The 23405-nt window shown below is 55.0% G+C and overlaps 1 protein-coding gene across 1 annotated transcript; it reads right to left on the reverse strand.

Moving 5' to 3' along the window:
- Positions 1-913: 913 nt before the first annotated feature.
- TNS4 (tensin 4) lies at positions 914-22109 on the reverse strand. Its single transcript, XM_024573397.4, has 13 exons — positions 21746-22109; positions 17695-18226; positions 11637-12060; positions 10154-10584; positions 7972-8058; positions 7538-7663; positions 6283-6375; positions 6110-6187; positions 4985-5056; positions 3974-4142; positions 3273-3341; positions 2988-3014; positions 914-2535 (listed from the first exon to the last, which is right to left on the reverse strand). The coding sequence occupies exons 2-13, from the start codon at positions 18131-18133 to the stop codon at positions 2394-2396; spliced, it is 2157 nt and encodes a 718-aa protein (XP_024429165.2). The 5' UTR covers positions 18134-18226; positions 21746-22109; the 3' UTR covers positions 914-2393.
- Positions 22110-23405: the final 1296 nt, after the last annotated feature.

Below are 23405 nucleotides of genomic sequence, written 5' to 3' on the forward strand. Positions count from 1 at the left end.
ATGTATGGGTACAACAAGCCCTCCCCTCCTGGTACCTGGGTTGGTGACAGTCCTTCCTCCCCTCTGCCCTCCAACCTCCCACCCACCCTTGCTGGGCTGGCTGCTCTGCCTGCCCGCAAATGTCAAGTTCCATGTTAAGTTTTCCTGGAGGAAAGACGAACTACAGCACATGCGGCAGAGATTCTTAGCTTCTGTAGACTCTGTCCACAGCCTGGGGAGGGGGGCGGCCTAGGCCAGGGGCTGGAAGTGCAGTTTGGTAGTGGGAGGGGAGGCAGGGCTATTCACAGCTGTTGGGAGCGCCTCTTTCAAGGCCTTCCAGGACAGCATCTGCCACTGGGGCCCACAGCTCAGCCCAAACAGAAGCGGCAGCTCTCCCCCTCCTAAGGCTCTTCAGGAGCCCCCTGCAGCCCCCTTGGGTACCCCTTGGACTTGGACTGCCAGCAGCAGAAGCCAGGTAGAACCCCCAGGCCTGGGGTGGGATGACGGGGCCCCTATCCAGTTCCCTAGCGCTGGAGTGGTCACTCAGGGCTCCTCTGGGTCCAAGGACTCTTCTGAACCCCTCACGTCCCATTCACCTCTGCTTGACCCTCAGGGAACCCGAGTGGGGCCTGGGAACCAGCCGAGGGGGCCACACATGCTCACCTTTGGCCCTGGGACACAGGGGAAGTCCTAACCCTCTGTCTTCCTGGCAGAGTGGCAGGAAAGGGATCGTGCTGGACATGAGAATGGACAGCGTGTGGTTTAAGTGATGGTTTATGAAGTGGAAGCCAGTGGAGACTGTACTGCTGGGAGGGGGTGGGGCACAGGTGAGCTTCTCTAAGACATAGCCAACTCCTGCCAACTCAGGTCCCCTTCTCTGTTCAGGTCTCCGTCTCTGAGGGGACAGTCCCTATTGCCTCAGAACCAACTGTTGTACAAAGACAGACACTTTATTTTCCATGAAGGGAGCTACACAGGCACCCATGAGTATATGGAGGGCTCTCTGCCAGCTCCTTCCTTCCCTGCCCCTTGCCTCTGGGCTGTGACCTCGAGAACTTGGGCACTGTGACCTTGAGAACCTTGTCTAGCATTCTGTAGTCTCTGGGGGTGGGGCAGTACCAGACCACAGGCTGGGTGGGCTGGTCTCAGCCAATCCATCAGCTCAGGGCCGCTTCAGCCCGGTTTGGTTTCCTGAGTTGAAATCATGATTTGTGAGGCCCAACTTTGGCCAAAGAGAACGATGTTCTAGCCGGGCCCATGGCTAGAAGACAGCAGGTACTTGTCTTCGTAGAGCAAAAGTGTGTTTCTTCTCTGAGCCTCCCTTCCCACCCTCATGGCGTGGCGTCCTTAGGACCCCAGGCCTGCTAGACAAACGATCCCAGTTTCTGGAAGGCTGGGTGGGGGTGGGGCGGGAAAGACCGCCCAGCTTCTCCGAGCCTCCTGGAGTGGGGGCCTGTCTGCATTCCTGACTCTCTGCTGCCCCCCTGTGGCTGTAGGGCTAGTTGTCGCCACACCGCTGTAAGGGCGGGTGTGTGTCTGTTGAGGGCAGGGGGACTCAGAAAGACTGGAGCTGAGGCAGAACTAGAGATCCATTTCTTGTGTCAGTTCTGGAGGGATCTCAGACAGGGATCTCTCTGTCCCCACCCCAGGTGTGGTCACACCAGCAACACTGGGACCACTGTGACACCAACAGGGGGACACTTGCTTTCCAAAAACTTAAAAAAGATGGGGCTTTGACGCTTATTTGCAATGGAGGGGATGAGACAGCAAGAGCGTGAGGACAGCTGGGTCTGCTCTGACCATGGGGGCAAGTCTGCCCTGGCTGAGCCGCCCTAACTGCCATGGCCTCCTGGCTGAAGAACTTAAGGCAGAGAATTCAGCTTTGTCCTGGGAACAGCTGCCCAAGAAGCCTTTAGGGAAATGTGGAAAGGAACAGATATGAAAGGAAAGAGAGTCAGTCCATCTCTGCCTTGGTCCTCAATCCTCGCATCCATCTGCTCCCCTGGCCAGCCTCTGGCCGGGGCCCCGCGGTCTGACGACCCAGCACTGCTGTTTGCGGTGAAACGGGGGCGCAGGCCTCCAGACTGATGGAACCAGGTGTCCTCAGAGGCTGTTTGCACGTGGGGGCCTCAGATATGGGTGTGCTTCAGAATACCAGGGAGCTTGTTCAGATGCCCACCAAAGTCTCGGAGGAACAGCAGATCCTATCGGTCTCCTCTCCGGGATGGGGAAACTGAGGCCCAGGGGGGGTCTGAATGAAAGTCACTGCTGAAGGTCATAGGGGATTCAAAGGTTTCCACTTAGTACCAGTCTCCTTCAGTCCATCAGTGTGGCTACAGCAGTGTGTTGAGGGGTGGAGAGGAATTCTGAGCAAGTCCCTTGGGTATCTGGGAACATGTGCAGGGGGCTCCCCTCTATACCCTTTCTGTGTCCTGCAGCAGAGCATTCACCAGGCTGATGACCTCTGAGGTCGGCTGGACCGCGTCATACTCTGCGAAGAGGTGGCACACGTTCTCCTGTGATTCGGTCTGGCTCTTGGCCACAAACCCAAAGATCCTGGTGGGAGAGGGCAGCCTGAGTGAGGAGGGGCTTCCAGGCTGGGAGCGGGGAGCTCAGCCCACAGAGCCCCTTCCTGCCCCTTCCCCAGCCAAGTGGCCCCGGCACCTCATTACAATTTGATCTCTCTGAGAGGGGGTGTCAGACTGGGAGGTCCCTGAGTTCAAGATCTGGGTTTTTATCATTTTGAAATGGGGGTTCCCGGGGACAGGACCTGTATATTTCCCATCAGAAAGGGGAGGGCAAGGATGTGTCTTGGCCATCAGCCAGGAGCCTCCCTACAGACTAAGGTTCCCTGAGGTTAGAGCCTGTGCTGCCCCTATCAAAACCACGGGTTCTTAAGGTCAGGATGGGCCCCCATTCTTTCTGAATTCCCTCCCCATGCTGGGTGGGAGGCCCTGCCTCAGGGAGACCTCTTATGGTGATTGACCGAGTGGACAGGAAGGCCTTACCGGGAGGGCTTGCAGTACTTCTGCCACCTGTGGGAAGGAACATGGACAGTAGTGAGTGCTGAGGCTCTGCTTCATGCCTCCGACTCCCGCTCCAGCCCTGGCTGAGCAGGGTAGAGAATGCCCAGCTTTGTCCTCGCCCCTACCACGTCCCGCCTGCCCCTCCTGCTGCCCTGGCTACTGAGGGTCACAGGCTCTGTCTGGGATCCCAGTCCCAGAGCCAGAAGGGAACTTCATGGACAGCTGGGGCCTGGATGGCCTTCTTCATGTGGTCCAGCTTGAACTCACTTTTGTTGTTCAGGGTCCATGCCACAGAAGCGGAGGGTGGTGAGGGGGTAATGGCGCCGGAAAAACAGCCTGGGAGGAGAAAGGAGAGAAGGGGAGCCGGTGAGATCCAGTCCCTGCATCATGCATCTCCACCATCCCCAGCTCCCTGTCGTCCCAGCCTCCCAGCTGGGCCCCTTGCAGCCCACTGCAATCTTTCCACCAGCGGGCCCCAGAGCACATGTTTGTACTTCTGGCCTTTCATTGGGTACTGGGGTTTGCTAGCCCCTTTTCTCCTCCCCGCCCACCATGTCATCTAACTATTTGAGGATAGGAGTTATGTCTTGGTCGTCTCTTGTTTTTCCAGACCAAGACCAGGCTCCTGCTAGACTGTAAATCCCCGAGCCCAGGGAAGGAGCAGCCTCATCCCACTGAGTCCCAGTGTCTGGCAGATGTTCTATCAGTGGGTGTGGACTCAATCGATGCCCAGTGAATGCTGGTTGATTCCATCTCCATCAGTCACAGGGAAAGGGGGCTTTGGCAGGTCATCGGAGTGAGGCTAAATGAAGACACAGAACTTGCCTGGCGTCACTCAGCACCTCACTGACCCAATGGGGTCCAGTATACTGAACTCAGCCTTCATCACCGATCCATAATCATCTTGGCTGTGCCCTCCAGCTCACCCTGTCCAGCCCTGTAGCCCCAGGGTAAGGGAAGTCCCTTACTTCCTCTGGAGGTCGGTCAAGGTGATGCCTTGCTCGGTGACTTTGAAGTGGACCACGGTGGGTGTGGGGAGGACGTCCCTCTCCAAGGTGGTCAAGATAGCCTTCCGTATGGCCAAGGCTCCGGTCAGGGTCTCCACGCTCACAGAGCTCAGGTAGAGGGCCTGGCCGCCTGTGGGACACAGACACTGCGCTGTGGCCCTGCCAGGATTTGTGGGATGGGCGGCGGTCACCCAGGCCCTGGTCCTTCCTCTGCCCAGAGCCGGGGGCAGGGTGGCCTTTCTTCTTCAGAAAGCCAGTAGGGCTCCTCTTTGAGCCACCAGGCACACACACTAAGACTGTGTGGGAGACTAATTTGTGGCGGGCCCCTGAGAACTTTGGGATCATCTGTTGCTTTGTACTGCCCTGGCCCCTGGGTGGGACAGCGTTGCCCTGTGGGACACTCAGGCAAACCTTCCTTCTGTCCAGACCCGTGGCTGGCGCTGACTCCACCTCCACCTCCACCCACCCCTTGGAGCCCCTGTTCATTGTTGAGAGAAGAGAGAAAAAACAAGGATGGGGAGGGGGCCATTGTGCTCAGGAATACAGGGTAGGGGCTGTCACTCATACAATTGCTGATCTGTGATTGGCCTCTGGATGTGAGGAGGCGGGACCTTCTGCCTGTGGAAACCCCCAGGACCCCACAGAGGATGGAGACGTAGAGATAACCTGCGGAGCAGGTACTGTAGGTCCAAACAGACCCCAGCACGTCCGCCTGTGCTCCTGTGTGTGCAGGATGGTGTGTAAGCCTCCCCGAGGCCCCTCCTCTCCAGCCCCTCCTCCCCTTGGCCCACTGCCTGCAGCCTCTCATCTCCCGCTTTACAGGGAAGGGGAGGAATGTGGCACCTTGTTAAAGATGAAGAAATAAAGCTGTGATGAGAAACACGTGTGGACATGCGTGTATGCGTGCGTGCAGGGCTGGGAGGTGCCCTCCAGGGGCAGAGCCAAGCCCGGAGCCTCCCACGTACCACTCACCCGCAGATTTCTTCAGGCAGGAGGCCCGGCTGTCAGTAGAGGGGTCTGAGGCTCCGTCTCCACCTCCCAATTCTGAGCCAAAGTAAAGGAACAAGCCCCGAGGGGCCGGGGGTGGAGTGAATGGACCCCTCTCCCGGGAACAGGCTGCATTAATGCCTTTGAACACCTCCACCTCCGCCCACACCTTCAGGAAGTGACTGGGCTGAGAAACCAGGTGTGATTACTGTAATCAGGCGGAGGGGGCCACTCCGGGCTCCCCAGCCCCCAGCTCGCAAGCCTTTTGATCCATCCTTCCTTTCCTTACTCCTCCCGCCCCAGGGCAGCTGCAGTGACCTGGTCCTCAGAAGCCCCTGACCCCTCACTTCATTCCGATCCGCACCAACCCAGGCCTTGCTTTGCTGCAAGTAGTGAGCCTCTCGCCATCCCTCTACCAGGGGCTCCCCCTGTCCTTGCTTCCTCTCCCAGAAGTCCCCTTGCTGGCTCCTCCTGAGAGATGACCCCCTTCCTCTCTCTCTGTCCGGGGCGCTCCTCCGAGGCTGGGCTGTAAACTCTGGAGGGGGCTTCCTGCTCTGGGCTTGAGGCCTGACTCTGAGTGCCTTTGGGTGAGTTACTTCACACCCTGAACCCTACTTATCTGTGAAATGGGGGTAACAGCAACATCTACTCCACAGGGTGGAGTGAGGGATGAAGGAAGGATGGAGTCCCCAGTAAATGTTAGACTTGGGAGGAAAAAACCCCAAACTTCCCCAGACTGGCTAATTTAATGTCCCTTTCATCCTCTCAAAGAAGGCTACTGTTTACCAAACGTCCACTGTGCCAGGCATGGTGCTAAGAGCCTTGTCTGAGTTATCTCGTTTAGTCCCCGCACCAGTCCGATAAGTAGGCATGATGACAGCCGTGCCCATTTCACAGATGAGGAAACTGAGGCTCGGGTGATAAACACCCTCGAATTCTCATAGCTTGGAAGCGGAGATGTTGCTGATGGATCCTAGAGTATGTACTTGGTACTGTGGCAGTGAAATAACCCATAAATCAGGTGAGACGTGACCACTCGGGGCCCTTCCCTTCTGGAGGGAACACATAGACCCAGTGCCCTGCCGCTGCCTCCTCAGGGCCCAGACCCACCTTTCTGCGGGATGGTGAGTTTGCAGGGCAGGGCCAGGGCCATGATGGAGTGCTGGCACACGAAGGCTGAGAGGCTCCCTGCAAGGAAACGAGTGGTCCTGCATGAGAAGGCCTTTCCCAGACCACCCTCCTGGCCCAGGGTGGCGGGCCCACCCCGGGGCCTGGGGGCTCACCAAAATAGGGCTCCTCATCCGCTCCTTTGAGATGCACCCCTTTGGCGGTGGACTCGATGAGGAAGTGGCGGATCAGGTCACTGCTGTCCTCCCCTGGACAAAGAAGAAGAAAGCGTGGGTGTGGGTAAGCGATCCAGAGCCCGTTGTTAGCCACACCTGACCTGCCCGCTCTGGGTCCATCCAGATGTTAACTTGTCCCTCCTCTTCCTGCCTCTGGGGCTGCAGGTGGGAATCCCGTCTCTAAGGCCTCCTCTGAAGGAGGTGCCCACACTTCTGCTCAAAGGCTTCTGCGTCCAGTAACTTTCCCTTCAGGAGACCTTTCTCCTGGTCTCAAGAACTCTCAGGGATGGTTTAGATCAAATCTCAACTCTTCAGCCTGGTTTCTCTCTCCCCCTCTCCACCCCCTCCCAGGCGCCTGTGACTCTCCACCAGATGGTCCCTGCTGGAGCTGGCCTGGGAGGATAAACAATGCCCTCTGCTCCTTCTCCACCAACCCACAGCTCCCTCCTCTCTCTGGGCTCATGGGCAAGGCTTCCCTGACAGCCAACAGCATCCCAGGTTTCTTATTTAGCCTGAGAGGTGAGAGAGGCGTAGGGTAGAGAAATCCCAGCTGGCTTTTCATCCTTGGGTTTCCACTCTACCACTTGCTTGCTCTGTGTGGTCATCTGCTAACTCTTGGTGCCCCCGTCACCTCATGTTTGTCATAGAGAGCTGTGATCCCGGGGCTCAGGGAGGGGCTGTGACCAGGTACCTCATACTGCAGGGACCTGTGTTTAACCTCTTTCCCCAGTGAGGCACCCCGGTGCCTTCCACAGTGCCTGGGGCAGGGTGGACGTCCCCTCCCTGTGTGCTGCCTGTGCAAGACCATGGGCAAACACGTGACAAAGCTGTCACACATGTGTTTTTACATTGGGTTCCTTAGTGATAGATCCGGTCTGGAGGGAGGTGGGCACTCAGAAGAGAGCCGCCGGAGAGGGGCTGGGAACTTCCTCCTCCTCTTCCCACCATGAGATTAAATCAGGGAATCTGGGGGCTCCCGGAGGGCTGTGCAGCTCAGGCTGGCTGTGAAAGGAGCTTCTCACAGAGCCCCAGCGCTGGAGGGCCGCTAGGGGAGGCTCAGGCAGGCCCCGCTCCCAGGGGTCGTGGTGGGACTGGCCCAAGATCACCCTGCGAGTGGCAGCAGAGCTGGGACTAGACCCCAGCAGATGCTGTTGCCTCGGACAGGCCTTGAGGAGGGACAGGGATGGGCACACACCTGACGTGTTCTGGGCAGCGGCGGGGGCCTCCTGCACCTTCAGGGCGAGGCCGAACGAGCCTCGGTATGAAGAGCTGTCCCTCACGACGAAAGTCCCAGGCCCCTCCTTCCTCAGCATCTCGATGGCTGGAACAATCCTCAGGTCAGAGACAGTTACCACCCCACCTGGATGGCTACTGTCCACCAGCCCCATAGGGTCTCCATAGAGCAGCTGTTACAGAGCTGCCTCTTGTTCCCAGGAAGTCCTTGCTCTTCTGTAATCTCCTCCACTGCCGCTAGAGCTCGGTCCTCAGGTCCTGAGGTCCACAGGACATGCCCTTCCCTGGACCTGCTCTTTGCCGTTACCTTCTCTGCCATGGCCCAGGGCCCCGACTGCAGGACCCAGGCCCGACTCCCAAGCCACTTGTCCCCTGAAGCACTGTATTTTCTCTTACCTTGCTCTCGGGTGATGCTTGGCTTAAACCAGTATTTAGAGGTGTCCATCACAAACTTCATGGTGGGCTGCATGTCCCTGGTGGGACCTGGAGACAGACAGAGAAGGGGGGACCCTGGAGGCTGGACAGTGGGGAGCTGGGAGACCCTCCCCCATCCCCTGCCCAGTGGTCCCATTTATCCCACGCTCTCCTACCCTAACCACACTGTATCTCTAGCTGCCTAAAGAGGCAAAATGCAACAGAAGAACTTCAGGGTTTAGCGCATCTAGTATTTAGGGGTCTTCCCTGGTATCCTTGGTAATGGATAAAAAAAAAACAATAGATAAAAATCTTGGTTCAATAAGAAGCAGTTTCTCAAACTTAGTGCCCTGCTGGGAACTGAATAAAGGATAAATAAGCGGTTCTGAGATACATCGTTTGTTTGATTTCACTCTTCTCCTCCTTAATAACCCTGCGAGTTCCTTAGGGGTTTATTCAATTTGGGGGAAAAAATGAAAGAAAGGTGAAGGAAATGAAAACAGCAGGTCCGGGCAGGCAAGTGTGTGCTCAGAGGTCAGGCGATGGGATTCCTGACTCTGACTTGGGGCCACTGTTTGGCCCCTAAAGCCCGGAGGGGACTGTGTGAACTCAGAAACCTCGGAGGCCCTTATACTCCAACAACCTGTGAAGTTACAATGAATTTTGTTGTGAGACTATTTTGCCGAATCTAATACAATCCCAGGGTATGAAGAGCGATAATCACAGGCGTCACCAAACCAGGATAGGACTATCACCAAATGAAGTGGATGTGCTCTTTGAGATGCCAAAATGCCCACTTTCTGGGTCCCTAAGGCAGAGAGCAGCGGTTCTTAATTTCAGCATCTTGAAAAGGTGTGTTGTGGTCAGCTGAGAGTAACTCACAAAAACTGGACCAGAATCTGCAAATGATTTGTCCTAGGAAAATGGTCAGAGCAGATTCAAAGGCCTGAGCATTGCTCTTGCTTGCATTGACACGGCTTCGAGAGTGGGACGGAGCAGCCGGCTGGAGTCAGCATTTCATCCCCTCTGCCCCCGAATCCCCTGTGGCCAGGAGTCACCTTGATACCCATTTCGTGGCCCAGGGAGGGCTGAGAGGCTGGTCCTGGGAAGGAGATGGCTGAGCGAGGAGGGGCAGTGTCCCCAGGGGCTTGGCAGGGGCTCTGCTCATGGCCTGTTGTTTACTGCTTTGGGTTCTGGTTGGGTTTGCTCTTTTGGACGCCTGCAGTCCCAGACTCCGGGGAAGAGGGTGTTTGCTGTTTTGTGGTTTTAGCTGTCTGAACTGGAATGCATCATCTCTGTTCCCCTGTCCCCCTTTGTCTGCCCGTCCGTTCACCAGCATCAGAGTTATGGCCAACTGACTGACTCGCCCTCTCCCTCACGCTCTCCCAAGTTTAGTCATCCAGGCTGCTGCTTCCACAGCCCGAGGGTCTCCAGGCTCTGTCTCCTCTCCTTCACCACCCCACCACCGTGGTTCAGCTTCTGTTTCGGCTTGTCTGGACCACCTCATGATAAGAACCCAAGCAGAACCAAACAGAAACTGCTCTCCCTGCCCAGGCCTGGCCTTGTATGTAACTCATCTGCCAAGCGGATCTGTTGACTGCCCCCATCGCTCTCCTGTTTGAGACACTCTGATGCTCTCCCGTTGCCTAAAGGGTAAAATCCACCCTTTAGCTTAGTGTTCAAGGCCTTTTACAATCTGGCCCTAAATTACTCTCAATGACCTCCCCCGGGCCCCGACATTCCAGTCATTTCCTAAACATGCCCTGTGCTCCATACCTTCATGCTGGTGGGCGCTGTTCCCTCTGCTGGAGACGCCCTTCCTCTCCTGCTCTGGCCACGGACTTCTGATCTGCATCCGGGTCCAGGGAAGGTGTCCCTTCCTCTAAGGAGTCCTCCCAGTTCTCCATACTGAAGGGATCACCCCTCCCTCAGTGGCCCCATAAGACTTTGAACATTCCTTTTCCCTTGTGTTTATCCTACTCTACAGTTATCCTTGGTTTGGGTCTCTCTTTCTAGACTGTCTTCCTCTCTCCCGACTCCCTGGCATGGTGCTTGGCACACAGAAGGTACTCAGTCAGTGTGTTGACTGACTATTGCAGAAGCCCCCTGGTGCTTTGTCTGTCCCCCCTTGCCAAAGCCTACAATGCTTGAGGTGTTGGCTTACCCGTGCCTTCTGGGGATGGGGCGGGAGAGGCATCTGGCGGGGACTGGCTGTGGATCCTGGTGGCTGGACAAGGGTTGCTGGCAGAAGCAGCCCCAGATCGGATGGAGTCCTGATGTCCTGCGGTCCCCTGGGGTGGGGGAGACCCTGGTTCCGGGCAGCCGTTGATCAGCACGATGGGTATGTCCACCATAGAGTTGGCGATGGATGGGGGGCAGCTGCTGGCATGTTCCTTGGCCAGTGGTGGGGAACAGGTGGCTCTGGGCTGGCCCATGCCTGCGATGGTATTGCTGGGGACCTGGATGTCACTGGCTCTCGTACACAGGGACCCTGGGCCCAGGCTGTGGAGGCTGGAGGAACAGCTGGCTGGGCTTTCCAAGGACCTAGAACATGACTGTTGGCTGGAGAGGCTGGAGTGGAGGAGGGACTGGCTGCTGCAAGAGGAGAGAGCAGCAGATGGGCAGAGTGTTAGGGTGCTGAGGTGGACACTTGGGGGCCAGAGCCAGGCTCTGTCATTTAGTGATCTGGGTGCCTGTGGCCTTGATCAAATAAAATACTACAGGATCCACTCCTTATGTCCCAGAGCAAAAGGCATGCCTGCCCGACCCCCAAGGGGTGCTGAAGGACACAGAAATGTCCCTGCACTGTTGAGTCTTTGGTCAATTAAAGTAGCCAAATGGGCTGTCCGTCCACACATCTCAGGGCTTAGGCTGGATGGATTCCCTCCACTTCCCAAGCAAGGCGGGTCTGACTGAGTTGTCACACCAGCCTCCCCATCACTCTGTCACTCCCACGAGCCCTGCACGCAGGCTGGACCTGGGCTGGACCATGTCTGATCTAATGCAGAGGGAATTCCCCGGCTGGGGGAGGAGGAGATCAGCACTGCACCCAGCCAGACTCTCCCTGAGCTCACAGACCTGTGCCAGTGGGCATGGCTGTGGGACCCCAGCCTCCTTGCCGGGGACTGCCTCCACACGGTGGCTCTGGAACTGGTGTGGGGGACAGAGGTCCTGAGGTTTGGCCTTCCTGCGCAGGGTGGGTGTGTGAGTGCAGCTCTATTGGGAGGCCTGCGGGGACTGGGCTGGGTGATTGTCAATAATACCAGCAGGTCTGCCTCCCTCCAGTTGGGTTTTGCCAGCAACAATGAGGACGGAGTCTCTTCTTTCCTAAATGGTTCATTCTAGGCCCCCTTCCTCGAGATGGACTGCGTGAGGGTTGGAAAGGATACAGGTAGGCCTCATTAATACAACAGTTCTTTTCCCAAGAGGTGGATGTAAGTCAAGGTTTTTGTGTACTGAATCACATTCTAAATGGAGGCTTGAGATCCCAATGGCTGTGATGGCATAAAAGAGAACATCCACTCTTTTATTTTTGGTGCATTCCCAGATTTTGCTCAGAGCAGGGTGCCTCTCCAGTTTTAGGCTCTGTGTGTGTGTGTGTGTGTGCTGTGGGGGAAACGTCAGAAGCTATCCTGGGAGTGACTTACCTTCCAAACACGTAGCTGATGTCAGATGCTGGGCTGGCTGAGAGTGCAGAGACCCTGCTGCCTTGCTGTGGGCCAGAGCCCCGCAGCCCCTTCTCCCAGCCTGCAGAAGCCTTCAGTGGGGACCCCAAGCTCTGGGGGCCTGAGGCCTTGCTCCTCATGCAGGGGATGGAGATGCTAGGAGAGGGTGAGGGATGAGAGGATGGAGCCCCAGATGGGGGCAGAGGACGCTGGTGGCCCCTGCCTTGGTTCCCAGAGAAGATGAGGCTTTCACTGCTGCTCCGGGTCTCTCGGGGGACGTCTCTGGAAAGAAGGAGGCCACCACTGCGTGGGGAGCCGAAAGGCGGGCTGACAGATGGGCTGGAGCAGCGCTGGGGGCCATCGTGGCACGTTGACCTCGTGGAGGTCACCTCGATGTACTTTATATCTTTGGGGAGAGAGGCAGAGCAATGGTGTTACTGGGAGGCTGGAATCCCAGGACAGGATACGCTGGGAGGGCCCCCCTCTTTTCTACAGACTAGACAACTGAGACTCAGAGAAGAGAATCTCATTGGAATCAGGACTGGTATCTATCTCCACCTTCAGGGCCCAGTGCCAAAGTGACCCTCTTTGTGACATCATCCCTTGGTGGGGACAGACCTTGCCTTGGAGTCAGACAGACCTGGGTTTCAGATTGGGCTGTGCCACTTACTATCTGAGAGAGTTTGGCTAACTGACTTCATCACCTAGAAGCTCAGTTTCCACACCTGTCAAATGGGGGCAGTGAGGATGAAATGAGATGAATGTGGGGGCCCATCACCATGCCTGTCACATAGTTAGCCCTTTAAAACCTGCACAGAGTAAGCCCTTTGTGTATGCCCCACCCTCCAGGCTGAAATGACTGCTTAACAGAGTGTGCCAGTCCCTCTTCTGGTGCCTCTATTACTCAGGGTGTGCGAAAGCTGTTTCTATGTCTGTACCTACTGTGAAGCCCTGGTTGCACCCTAGAATCACCCAATGAGCCTTTGAAAGTCCTAATGCCCAGGCTCCCCTTTGCACCCATTAGACCAGCATCTCTGGGGTGGGCTCAGGCCTCAGGTTGTTTGTTCAGTTCCCCAGGTGATTCCGACGTCACCGTGGTCCCTGCCCAGCAGCTCACTGTACCTGGGAGCTGGCCTGATGTGCAGAATCTCAGGCTCCACCCCAGGCCTATCGCATCAGAATCTGCAATTTTAGCAAGAACCTGGGGATCCGGGTCCACTGCAGAGTCTGAGAACTCTGCTTTAGAGCAAGAGTTCCCAGAGGGCAGGGCTTGGAGCTCTGCGGCCACGGGCCGTGCTGGTGGCTGGTGTACAGTGGCTGGTCATCGCACTTGGCCCGGGCTGCTGGCTCACTCTGAAGCTCTTAAATTACCCAGTGGGGGCACCTAGGACTTTTGTCCCCAGACCGTGTTCATCCCTGGAGTGGGGTGCCCTGTGATTCTCCCCATGGTGAGGATGGATACCCCTCTTCCTGGCCTGGGGGAGAGGAGCTGTCCTCAGTACTTTTCCAGCAAAGGTAGTGAAAAGTGGGGGTTACTGAGGGCTATGACCCCTGCCTCTGGCTTCCCAGGATGGAAACTGAGGCAGAGTCAGCAGGAAACTGCACCCTCAGCTCCTGTCTACCCGCCTCTCCCCTACTTGGGCCCTGGCACACACACCCTGCCAGCTGTGACTCTGGAGTCCCTACCTGCCCCAGCCTGCTCCGGGGTAGGGCCTTCTGGCTCTGCTCAGCACCACTGCCTCTGTCTGAGCCTGCTTGGGCCAGAGTTGGGGTGCAGGATTGCGTCAGATGAGAGGTGATGGCAGGCTGACCTGGGCTTCTTGCTCCAGAGGTGAGGCACGGGCCTGGCTTTGTCATCACACAAAGTCCCGGTGTTGAGTCCCAGCTTTGCCACTTTCCCGCCAAGAGGCATCGGGTAACTTCCCTAACCACCCTGCACCTCAGTTTCCTCATGGGCAAAGTGGGGATGTAAAGCCAACGATTGTGGTGAGGATAAAGTACGCGGATGAATGGAGCCTGGAGTTTGGCTCACAGTGGGATTCTAGGGGCATCTTCTCCCCACTTGCTTTTGGGGGCAGTATTGGCCAGGTGGCTAGTACTCTGGCTAAAGCGTGGGTCCCACTGTTGACGGCAAGAGGAGAATATTTGGCACAATGTACTGTGGGCTCTGAAAGAAATGATGTCTCGGAATGGGGTGGATTCTTCTGGAAGTTTGGCAAGCACAACTAGTATTTTTATAGGACTTTATAGTGTTTATACCCATAATCCTTTCAAGCTTCATAACGGTCCTCATGCCCAGTGCCAGCAGTCATCTCTTTTATAGAGGACACTGAGGCCCAGAGAAATGGGGGGAGAGGGTGGAGCTAACATTTACTGCACAATTTTTAATAAAGGCTGGTATTTATTAAGTTCTGTGTGCCAGCACTGTTAAAAACGTGTTACCTGTATTAATTTATTCAGCCTTCACGATAACTCGATGGAAGCAGGCAATATTATTCATTCCGTCCAACAGATGAGAAATCGAGGCACAGAAAGGTTAGGTGAGTTGTCCAGTGCCACACAGCCAGGGAGAAAGAGGAGCCCGACTTCTGTGCCTGTGCTCTGACTGGGGGCCTCTTGCCTGGAGGAGGGGCTCCTGGGGACCCTTTCCCTGAGGCCTTGCCCTGTGAGAAGGTGCTTGGCTGCTTTGGGGAGGGTCTGTTGGTCTGGGGAAGCTCTGGGCCACTTCCTTGCTGGGTCGCTCAAACTCTCCAAAGGCCACGCTTGGGGGGGAAGGAAGCCAGTGGAGAGTGCAGGAGCAGTCCTGGAGCTGTGAGTCACTTCCTGCTGTTGCCCTGAGGTGCATGTGGCTGGGGGAGGGGGAGGCCCCCACCCATCACCTGGTGCAGTCACTGTTTGCAGGCCCCTGGGGCGAGTCTGAGCAGCACACAGTGGAAGCAGGCGCCAACACCCGGGTGGGTGGGTGAGGTCACGTGGGTGGGGGGAGGAGAGACAGTATTTAGGCACCTTTCACTTGGGATTGGCAAACAGCCTTGCCTGGCAGAAACTGCTGGAAAATAAAATGTGGGGGTCTGTTCCAAAGATGGGGAGGGGTGGAAGGGAGGATAAAGAAAGAAAGATGGGTTGTGCTTCTAGGAGCCACGTCCCCTGTGGGATGGGAACCCCACCCTGCCCCCACAAAGCCTGAAGGAAGGTGAGCAGGAGGCAGAGGCAGGGAGCTTATCACTGTTTCCTCCACAGGGTGGATGCTGGGGTCATACATCCTAAGGTCTTTCTGCACCTGCAGGGTGGGACACAAGTGGGCTTACAGCTGTGAGTACACAAAACACAGAGTTTATTCTCGCGTTATTATTTATGGATTATTGTACTATTTTCCATACGAACAACAGTAAACCTACTTTTGCCCCTGCCTGTATTTAGGGGAGGGATCAACATAGGGTCACCAATGTTTAATTTTTAATTTTGCCAAGTGAGGGAAGAGAAACAGCGAACATCTACTAGCACCCCAATTATGGAATGTCTTCCCTTCAACACCCCAAAAGTTGGAAGGATGAGACTGCAAACGCAGGGAGGCCCTCTGCAGGGAACACATGTGGCTGTGTGACAGCTCACTGCGGTGCCCAGAGTCAGTTGCCACGGGCCAGGGGGGGCTTGCTTTGTCACCAGTAGTGGAGGTCTGGGGGGGCGATTTGGGAGGTCAGGATGCACAAGAAAGGTGCAGCTCAGCACAGTGACGTGCGGGTGCTCGCTGTTCTGAGTGATCACATGGAACTTTCTAACAGGGAACTGACCAGGCCGGGCTGGATCAGGAGGAAGCGAGCTCCCAGACATTGCGGGTATCCAAGTGCAGATTAGAGGAGAGGATTTAAAAAAAAAATTCCATCAGAAGGGGCTAGGACAGAGCTAGGCAGCTTCTTTAGGCCTCTCTGACCACAGCCGTGTTCTGAGTGCCCGAGTCAGGTGGACACGTCCTCATGTTGGCATCAGAGAACACAGACCTCTGCCTATCAGCTCCTCGAAGGAAGGGCCCAGCTGTCAACATCCCCGCCTCACACATGTGGATGCTCCCCAGAGACTAGTCTCAACACTCCTACCCCCACCCCCGGCCTCCAGTGTGTGGAACATGCCTTGGGGCAGGAACATTAAAGTCCTGGACTTGCTCTTGTCACTGGCAATTAGGCCCCAACCACCTTCCCTGCAGAGACATGCCCAGGACTGGCCATAAAAAGCAGGAAGACTCTTGAGGGCTGGAGGCAGTTCTTTTAACTGGCCTTGCGGGCAGAGCTCAGTGGGAGGAACAGAAGGCAGGTCAGGGGCCCCGGCGCCAGAGGACCTGGGTGTGGGGCTCACTTTCACCCCAGAGCCTGACCCTGTCCTGGGCCTGGTCCTAAATGCAGCCCTCCAGTTTAATAAAGCAGCCGCCATTAATAGTGACTCACAGTGTGCCAGAACTGGCGGTAAACACCCAACGAGTGTTATTTCTTTTAATCCCTGCAACACCCTTTGAGGTAAGAACTCATTTATATTTTACAGATGAGGAATCTGAGACACAAAGAAGTGAAGTAAACAGATTGTGTAAGGTCTGCCTGACCCCAGTGATTAGGCTAGGTTGGCTCCTTACTCAACTCCATCAACCTCCAGTTTTTCATCCATAAAATGAGGATAAAACAGTCACTCCATGGGGGTGAATTGGGAGGATTAAAGGTTCTACTATAAAGTGCTCGGCACAGTGCCTGGATATAGCAAATGCTCAACAAATAAGTAGAAATTCTCACGGATCCTATCTTTAACCCTAACCACACTCCCTGGCCCACGCTGATTGCTTAAATCTCTGGAGGCCTCTGTCTTCCAGCCTGTCTAATGGGGCTGCTGCTCTGTGACCTTCATTTTCAAAGTAAACTGAAAACTTCGTGTTTGGGAAACTGAAGCCAGATGTAGGGGTCTCTAGGCCCCCGAGGATTCAATGGTGTGCTGGAGGTGGCTTGTACCAGCTCAGGACAGCTGACTGTTAAATTTCCAGAATTTTGTCAGGCTGGTTGCTAAACTCAGCCATTATTAAAAATTAAATGATATAAAATTATAATAAAATGACATATTCAAAACAGAAGTAATAAATATTCAAAATTCACCACATTCCAACGATTTTCCTACTTTTTACTATGATCCGTACCCTTGGGGTTACTTATATCCGCTGTACTGGTCTGGTGCAAACACTGTACAATAGCCTGCCACTGTGTGTCTCCTTCCCACGTCACATTCAGTGACATCATGTTGGTGGCTTGAAATGGGCCACAGCGGGAGAATCGACACCATGGAAACTGGTAAAGGCTTCATATCAGGGCTCTCCTCCAGCCTACCAGGAAGCCAGTTGTCAAACCTTTACAAGCACACGACTGCTTAACACAGCAGGGTCACCACCCTGAACAGGCCAAAATCTGGGTCCCTCCAGCCCCGTCCTTCCAGCTTGGGCCTCCCCAGAGTAATACTCCCCTACACAGGGATAGGGGATCAGATAGACACCCTACAAAATTTTTAAGAGGCCCAGGTAAGGACCTAAGGAGGGACACTATAGAAGAGCAAGGTCCTGGGGCCCCACGTGTATTGGGCACTTATTTATAATGCATGGCATTGTATTATATAAATATGTATACGCATGGCATTGTATTATATAAATATGTATAATGCATGGCATTGTACAAAAATATATATGTATATATATAAATAATGCACTGCATTATACCAAATATATAAATATGTATATTTAAATAAATATATTAGCTTATTTAAATTCTCTGAAAAATCACATAAAGCAGATATCCATCACTTTCCAAACTCAGGAGCCATATAGAAGTGGATAGTGAGGGAAACTTGTATTTATCCCTTTTATATAGCAGCAAAAATAGAGAAGTTAAGCAAATTGTTTAAGGCTGCATGTCATCTCCCAGCAGGACATTGCCTCCTGCTCCTGTTCTGTAGAAAAGTCCTCCTTCCTGAGCTCTGGTCCCTGTTCCCCTCCTGGCACTGTGCCCCAGGTCCTTACCCAAGCCTTCAGGTTCTTCTTTCTTTCTCCTTGGGGAAGTGCTCTGGGTGGGCTCAGCCCAGGGGCCACCAGGCCCTGGGGGGAGCAGCTGGAAGGTGGGGTCCAGTTCCAGAATCATCTGGTTGAGGCTCTCCAGTGAGAGGTCAATGTAGGAGTCAAGGTCGTCCAGGGCTCCTGAGGTCTGCTCACCCATGGGCGGTAGGAGGCCGCTGGCCTTGGCTCCAGCCGGTGGGGCCTGCTGGAGCCTGTTGTGGGGTTCCTTGCAGGGCGTGGGGGCCATCAGTGCCTGCACTCTCCAGCCTTGTGTGGTATAGTAAGGACACTGCGGTGGCAGGTTGGGGCTGGGTGCTGGGTGCAGGGCCCTCCTGGGTTCCTCACAGGGAGCCAAATGGACTGCGTGGCCTCCTGCCAGCAGGGAGCTGGACATCACCTGCGACATGGTGGGGGCAGTGTCCGGCGGTTTACCTCTGGCTTCTGACCAGCCTTGCTTATATCCCAGAGATGTCACCTGCCAACCAGGAGCTCCCAGGACCTGAAAGAGGCCAGGGGTGGGAGCTGAGTACCTTTTGTAGATGAAGCCCCTGCTTCCTCTCCCCCCAAACAAAGGCATATTTATTCCTTCACTGAGAGTGTGGATACTGGAGCCAGACCGCCTGGGTTTGCACCTTGGCTCCACCACTCACCAGCTGTATAACATCGGGCAGGTTAGATACCTTCCCTGTGCCTCAGTTTCCTTATCTATAAAATGAGTTAATATTTGTAACATGCTTAGAATAGCCTGGCACATACTAAGCATTGTGCAAGTTATTGTTAAATAAAATAACTTCAATAGATGTTTATTAAATATCTACTAGATACCAGCAATATTTATTAAATGCTAGCTAATATTTATTGAGTGATTACTATGTGCATAGTTACTAGTGTTTACGCACAAAGTCTTCAAATCCTCGTAACCACCCTATGAAGTAATATTATAATTACACCATGTTACAGTGTGGGAATGGAGGCACAGAGAGGTAAATAACTTGCCCAGGGGCAAGTGGCCAACAAGTGTCAGAGCAGAATGGACCCCAGGCTGCCTGATGTTAGAGCTCCTGCATTTAGCTGCTACCCCACGTGGGCCAGGGTGTGAACCAGACAAGTAAGCAGGTGAGCAATCACGCAAACAGTGACACTAGGGAGGAGGGGAAGTGGAGGGGACTCTGTAGGTGGGGAGGTTAGGGAGGACTTCCTGGAGGAAGGAACATGTATAAGGGGAGGCAAGAAGGAAAAGCAGGAGCTAGCTGGCCAGGCAGGTGGCAGTGAGGAGGCAGGTGTTCAGAGGCCCTGCCAGACAGGGAGATCGGGAGGCATCACTGAGCACAGGGAACAGGGTGCACCTAGGGTAGACGGAGGGAAAGATGGGGTGGGAGAGGCAAGCTGGCCAGCCCCTGCAGAGACTTGCAGGCTGGGCTCAGTGGGACAAGAGGGAGCTACCGAACAGTTCTGAGCTGGGGAGTGACATCATCATTTGATATTCACTCCTTGGGGGCTCATCTGGGAAAGAGATGCCACAACTTCCTCATTTTCCTCACTGTGGAAAGTCCTTCTTGTTGTCTAATCATAATGTCATATACTAGTACTTTGCTACAGGTGGGGCTGGGTAGGGGGTAAGAGGTTCTGGGACTCGGGCTGCCAAGGAAACTGTAAGGAGCTGGGACATGCTGATCACACTTTTACTGCCTGCCCTGAGACTCGCTGCGCAACCCCAATATTCCCCAACTCTGCTTCTCCTTTGTCCAAGATGCTTCCATGAGACCCCCTTTAGAGTCAGACCCCCAGTGCTAGAAAAGGTGTTGAGGCCAGCCTGGGGCAAATGAAATAAATGTGGACTCTGGAGCTTGAAGATTCAGATTTGATTCCCAGCTCCAACAGTTCCTTAGGATGAAACTTAGCATCCTCCTCTGTGAGGTGGGCGTGAGAATTCCTGGCCTGCACCTTCCCTGAGAGTGACCAGTGAGGTGCTGCTTGGGAAAGCAGTTGGACAGTTCTAAATACTACTTAGAAATAAGGGCTTGTCTAGGGCAAAAGAGCTTCATAAGAGTAAATAATAATAGCTCCCATTTATCAAGCATTCACCAAGTGCCAGGTGCTGATCTGTGTTTGTTACCTCTGGTAACTCTCTGCTCACAATCCTAGGAAGGATTGCACCCCTAGTGCCAGCCCATTTTATAGATGAAGATACTGAGGCTCAGAGAGGTTAAGAAATCTGCATGGGCTGTACACTCAGATAAATGATATAGCAGGGATTCAAACCCAGGCTGTGGGCCTTTGGTCGCTTAACTCCTTGTACCACATGGAGTTCAAATGCAGAGGGACACCTGAGGTCCAGAGAGGGGATGTGATTTGCCCAAGTCACACAGTAAGTTAATGAGAAAAGACAGGCCCCTCTCCTCATCCATAGCTTCTGTGGGCCTCTGCCAGACTTCTCCCTGGCCAAGTCCTGGAGGGGGTGGCGCATCCCAGGCTCCTGAAGCGTGTCTATAAATGGCAGTGGAAGGGAATCGGTCTCTGAGCTCCTTCCTGGGGGCAGCTGAGGACACAGAGCTACGGCTTTTTCCTCACATGCTCCCAGAGGCCTGGGTTTGCTGGGGCAGGACCTCGGCAGGGTTCTCTTCTGGGCCCCGCAGAGGCGGCTGGGCTTAGTGACTTCATTGGGGGCACATTGGGGGCCTGGGTCTCCCCCCGGGATGAGGACCCAGGATGCCTGCCAATTGATTTGGAAACTACTTTTGTGCCACCCTGGGAAGGAAGCCTTTCCTTCCTTTCTGGACCTCAGTTGCCCCATTTATATAATGGGGCTATTACAATAACAGGCAGTTAAAATTTACTCATTTCCTTTTCTCAATGGTTCTGTGAGGAGGGTACTCTTACTGTGGGGCTAGAGAGGTTAAGGGATTTGCTCAAGGTCATACATCCCACAGGACCGAGTGGGATTGGGACTTGAACCTGGGTGGTCAAGGCTCCCATATTCTGTGCCTCTGCCTCATAGATTTAGGACCCCTTTCAACTCTTCCCCTCCTGGGTTTCTGGAACCCATGGGGCAGGCCTGGGAGGGCTCTTTTTCAAACTCCTCTCACTTTCACACCCCTGAATCTCCCTGGCCCTCCCTGGGCAGGGCCTGGGTGCATTCCTTTATTCCTGGACACCCTGCCCCAACCAGTGCACTTTGCTAGTTCTTTCCTTCCTTCTGTAAGGGAGAGGGTCGGGTCCCTGGGGCTCAGGACTCTGTGTGTGTGTGTGGGGGGGCTGGTAGAGGTAGGATGGGGAGTGTATACTGGCCAGAGAGGGCTCCAGCCAGCTCAGCCCTATTTATAGGTCCTTCCCACCCAATCCCCCTTCAGATTTGGACTCAATCTCTTTGTTCCCAAGGGCTCTGGAGGCAGGAGCATCCTGCTACTTTGGCATTTTTCCTCTTCTGTATCATTGCCAACCTCTTTTCCCTCCTATAGGCCCAGGTCCGTGAAGGGAGAGTGTGGAAGAGAGTAAATCTGAGTCCCCCCAAAAGCTACCTGCGTCATTAACTCAAACCTCACTCAACCCCCATCCTGGAAGAGTGGCTTCTGACTGTTCCATCCCCTCCACCCAGACCCAGGGACAGCAGGGACCTGCAGGACCACTGAAGGCTACGGTCCCTACCTCTGGGTTCCTAGCAGCCTGAGGGGCCCAGCACCAGGGCTCAGGCCAGGCTGGGAGGCAGGAGGCCTGGTTCTGTGCCCATTCCCTTCCCAAGTCTGCATGGCCTTGGGCAAACCTCTTCTCCTCCCTGCACCTTGGTTCTCTCATCTGTACACTCAGGGGCACAGAGTTTCTCCCTCAAAGTGCTAAACTCAGTGGTCTGTGGTCCTGAGACTATTTCTCTCATTCCCAGCCTCTTCCCCCTTTTCTCTCCACCTTCACCCCGAGCCCGGAGCCCCAGAAGTGGAGAAGCAGAGGACACAGGGTTAAGTGAGTCAGGGCTGGAAAGGTGCTGAGTCTCCCTCTCTTCTCCTTAAAGAATCAAGGCACCTACCTGGTGTCCAGGGCAGAAAGGCAGCTGCGTTCACTCCTGGCTCCTGGGATCAAGACAGCTCAGAGACCAGGTGAGCAGTGAGTGGAGGCACAGTTCACCTCAGACCCGCCTTAAGATCGCCCGCCTCCCTCCTCCCCTCAGGGTCCTACACTTGGCCAACAGCCTGCAGGTCCTGCCCCTCCCCTGGCTGGACAGCTCAGGTGGGGCTGGCCCAGGCACAGAGAAGGGAAGCATTGGGTGGTGGCCTGGCCTGGCCTGAGGTGGGCTGGGGCTAGGGGTGAGTGTGAGGAGCTCCCAAGCTCCCTCCCACCCCCGGCCCCACCTTGCCCCTACGTGTACCACATGCTCAGCGGAGCCTTGCTTGGTTGGCCAGGGACTTGTTAAAACCAAGGTGTGCTGGCTGTGGGCATTCCTGTTACCACGTGCCAGCTGAGGGAGGGACCTTGGGTTGGCAGAGCTGGCAGAGAGTGAGGTTCTTGACCTTGGGAAAGCAGGATGCTAGTGGGCAGGAGACCCTTCCCACGGCCTCGCCCTGTGTCAACTGGGTGGGGTCGCCTTGTGGCAGCGCAGGGTGAGGGCTCATGGCGGTTAAGGCTGGGCACAGGGCTTGTCTTTTCTTCTCAGTCTGGGAATGGGGCTTGCACTCAAAGCAGGGAAGCTCTGATGTCTGGAAGCCTTCGAGAAGGGGCTTGTAGCCTTGCTTCACTTCATTCATTCATTCATTCATTCACCGCTCTCCCTTGGCAGGGTCTGGTCTGTGCCCCAGGGTGGAAGTCCACATGGGGTGATGGCAGAGAGTCCAGAAGTCCAAGCATTCCCTCTCCCTGGCTCCACATCCCTCCCTGTTCTGTTCAGGGTCCCAGAGGGTTGTGAGGGGGCGTCCAATGGGGCAAGTAGGTCTGCAGTGAAGGGAGCCGCAGCTGCCAGCTCAGGGACTCGTGGCAATCCCAGCAGTGGCTAATCTCAGTTTCCCCATTAGGCTCAGTGGAAGGACTTCTGGCCTTAAAGTTTTTGATGGCTTGTGGCTTCTAGGAGGCACGATGAAGCAGTGTCTTGAGAGGCCAGTAAGCACTGCTGTGCAAAGTTGTAACAAGGTGCCCCTTCCTGATGGTGGCATTGGATGGTGGCTCTGGGTGACCACGCAGCCCCGGGGGTACATGGCTTGGTGAGCAGTTGTGTCTTTGAAGGAAGAAAATGATGTCTCTTCCTTGGGGTGGTTGCAGGGGCCAGGTGGGGTGCACTGCACATAGTGGGGGCTGGAGGGACAGCTGCTGAGTTTCTTGGGTGGAAGGGACAGGTTCCAGGGGTGAAAAGTGTGGGTCTGGGATTATGGTGGTTTTGGCATTAGCTCTGGCTGCCTCTCTGGGGACTGGCACCCAGAACGTTTTTTGCAGCAATTCCTTAGGGCGGGGGTGGGGTGGTCTCCAGGCTTATGACCCTGTGACTGAGGGTTACAGTCTGTCTCGGCAGGTTTAGCTTTTTCTTTTTTGTTTTTAAGCTCACATGTGGCCCCTTCTTTAGCCTTAAGCAGGTTCCAGGAACATTGATTTCACAGAGCCTGCCTGCCTCCCCTCCTCCCCCCTCCCTCCCCCATAGGGTCCAAGGGGTGGAGCAGCACCTCTTTTTGTGTCCTTGATGTGATTGTGTGATTTTTCTTCTT

Source organism: Desmodus rotundus, chromosome 9, assembly GCF_022682495.2.
Source record: "Desmodus rotundus isolate HL8 chromosome 9, HLdesRot8A.1, whole genome shotgun sequence".
NCBI lineage: Eukaryota > Metazoa > Chordata > Mammalia > Chiroptera > Phyllostomidae > Desmodus > Desmodus rotundus.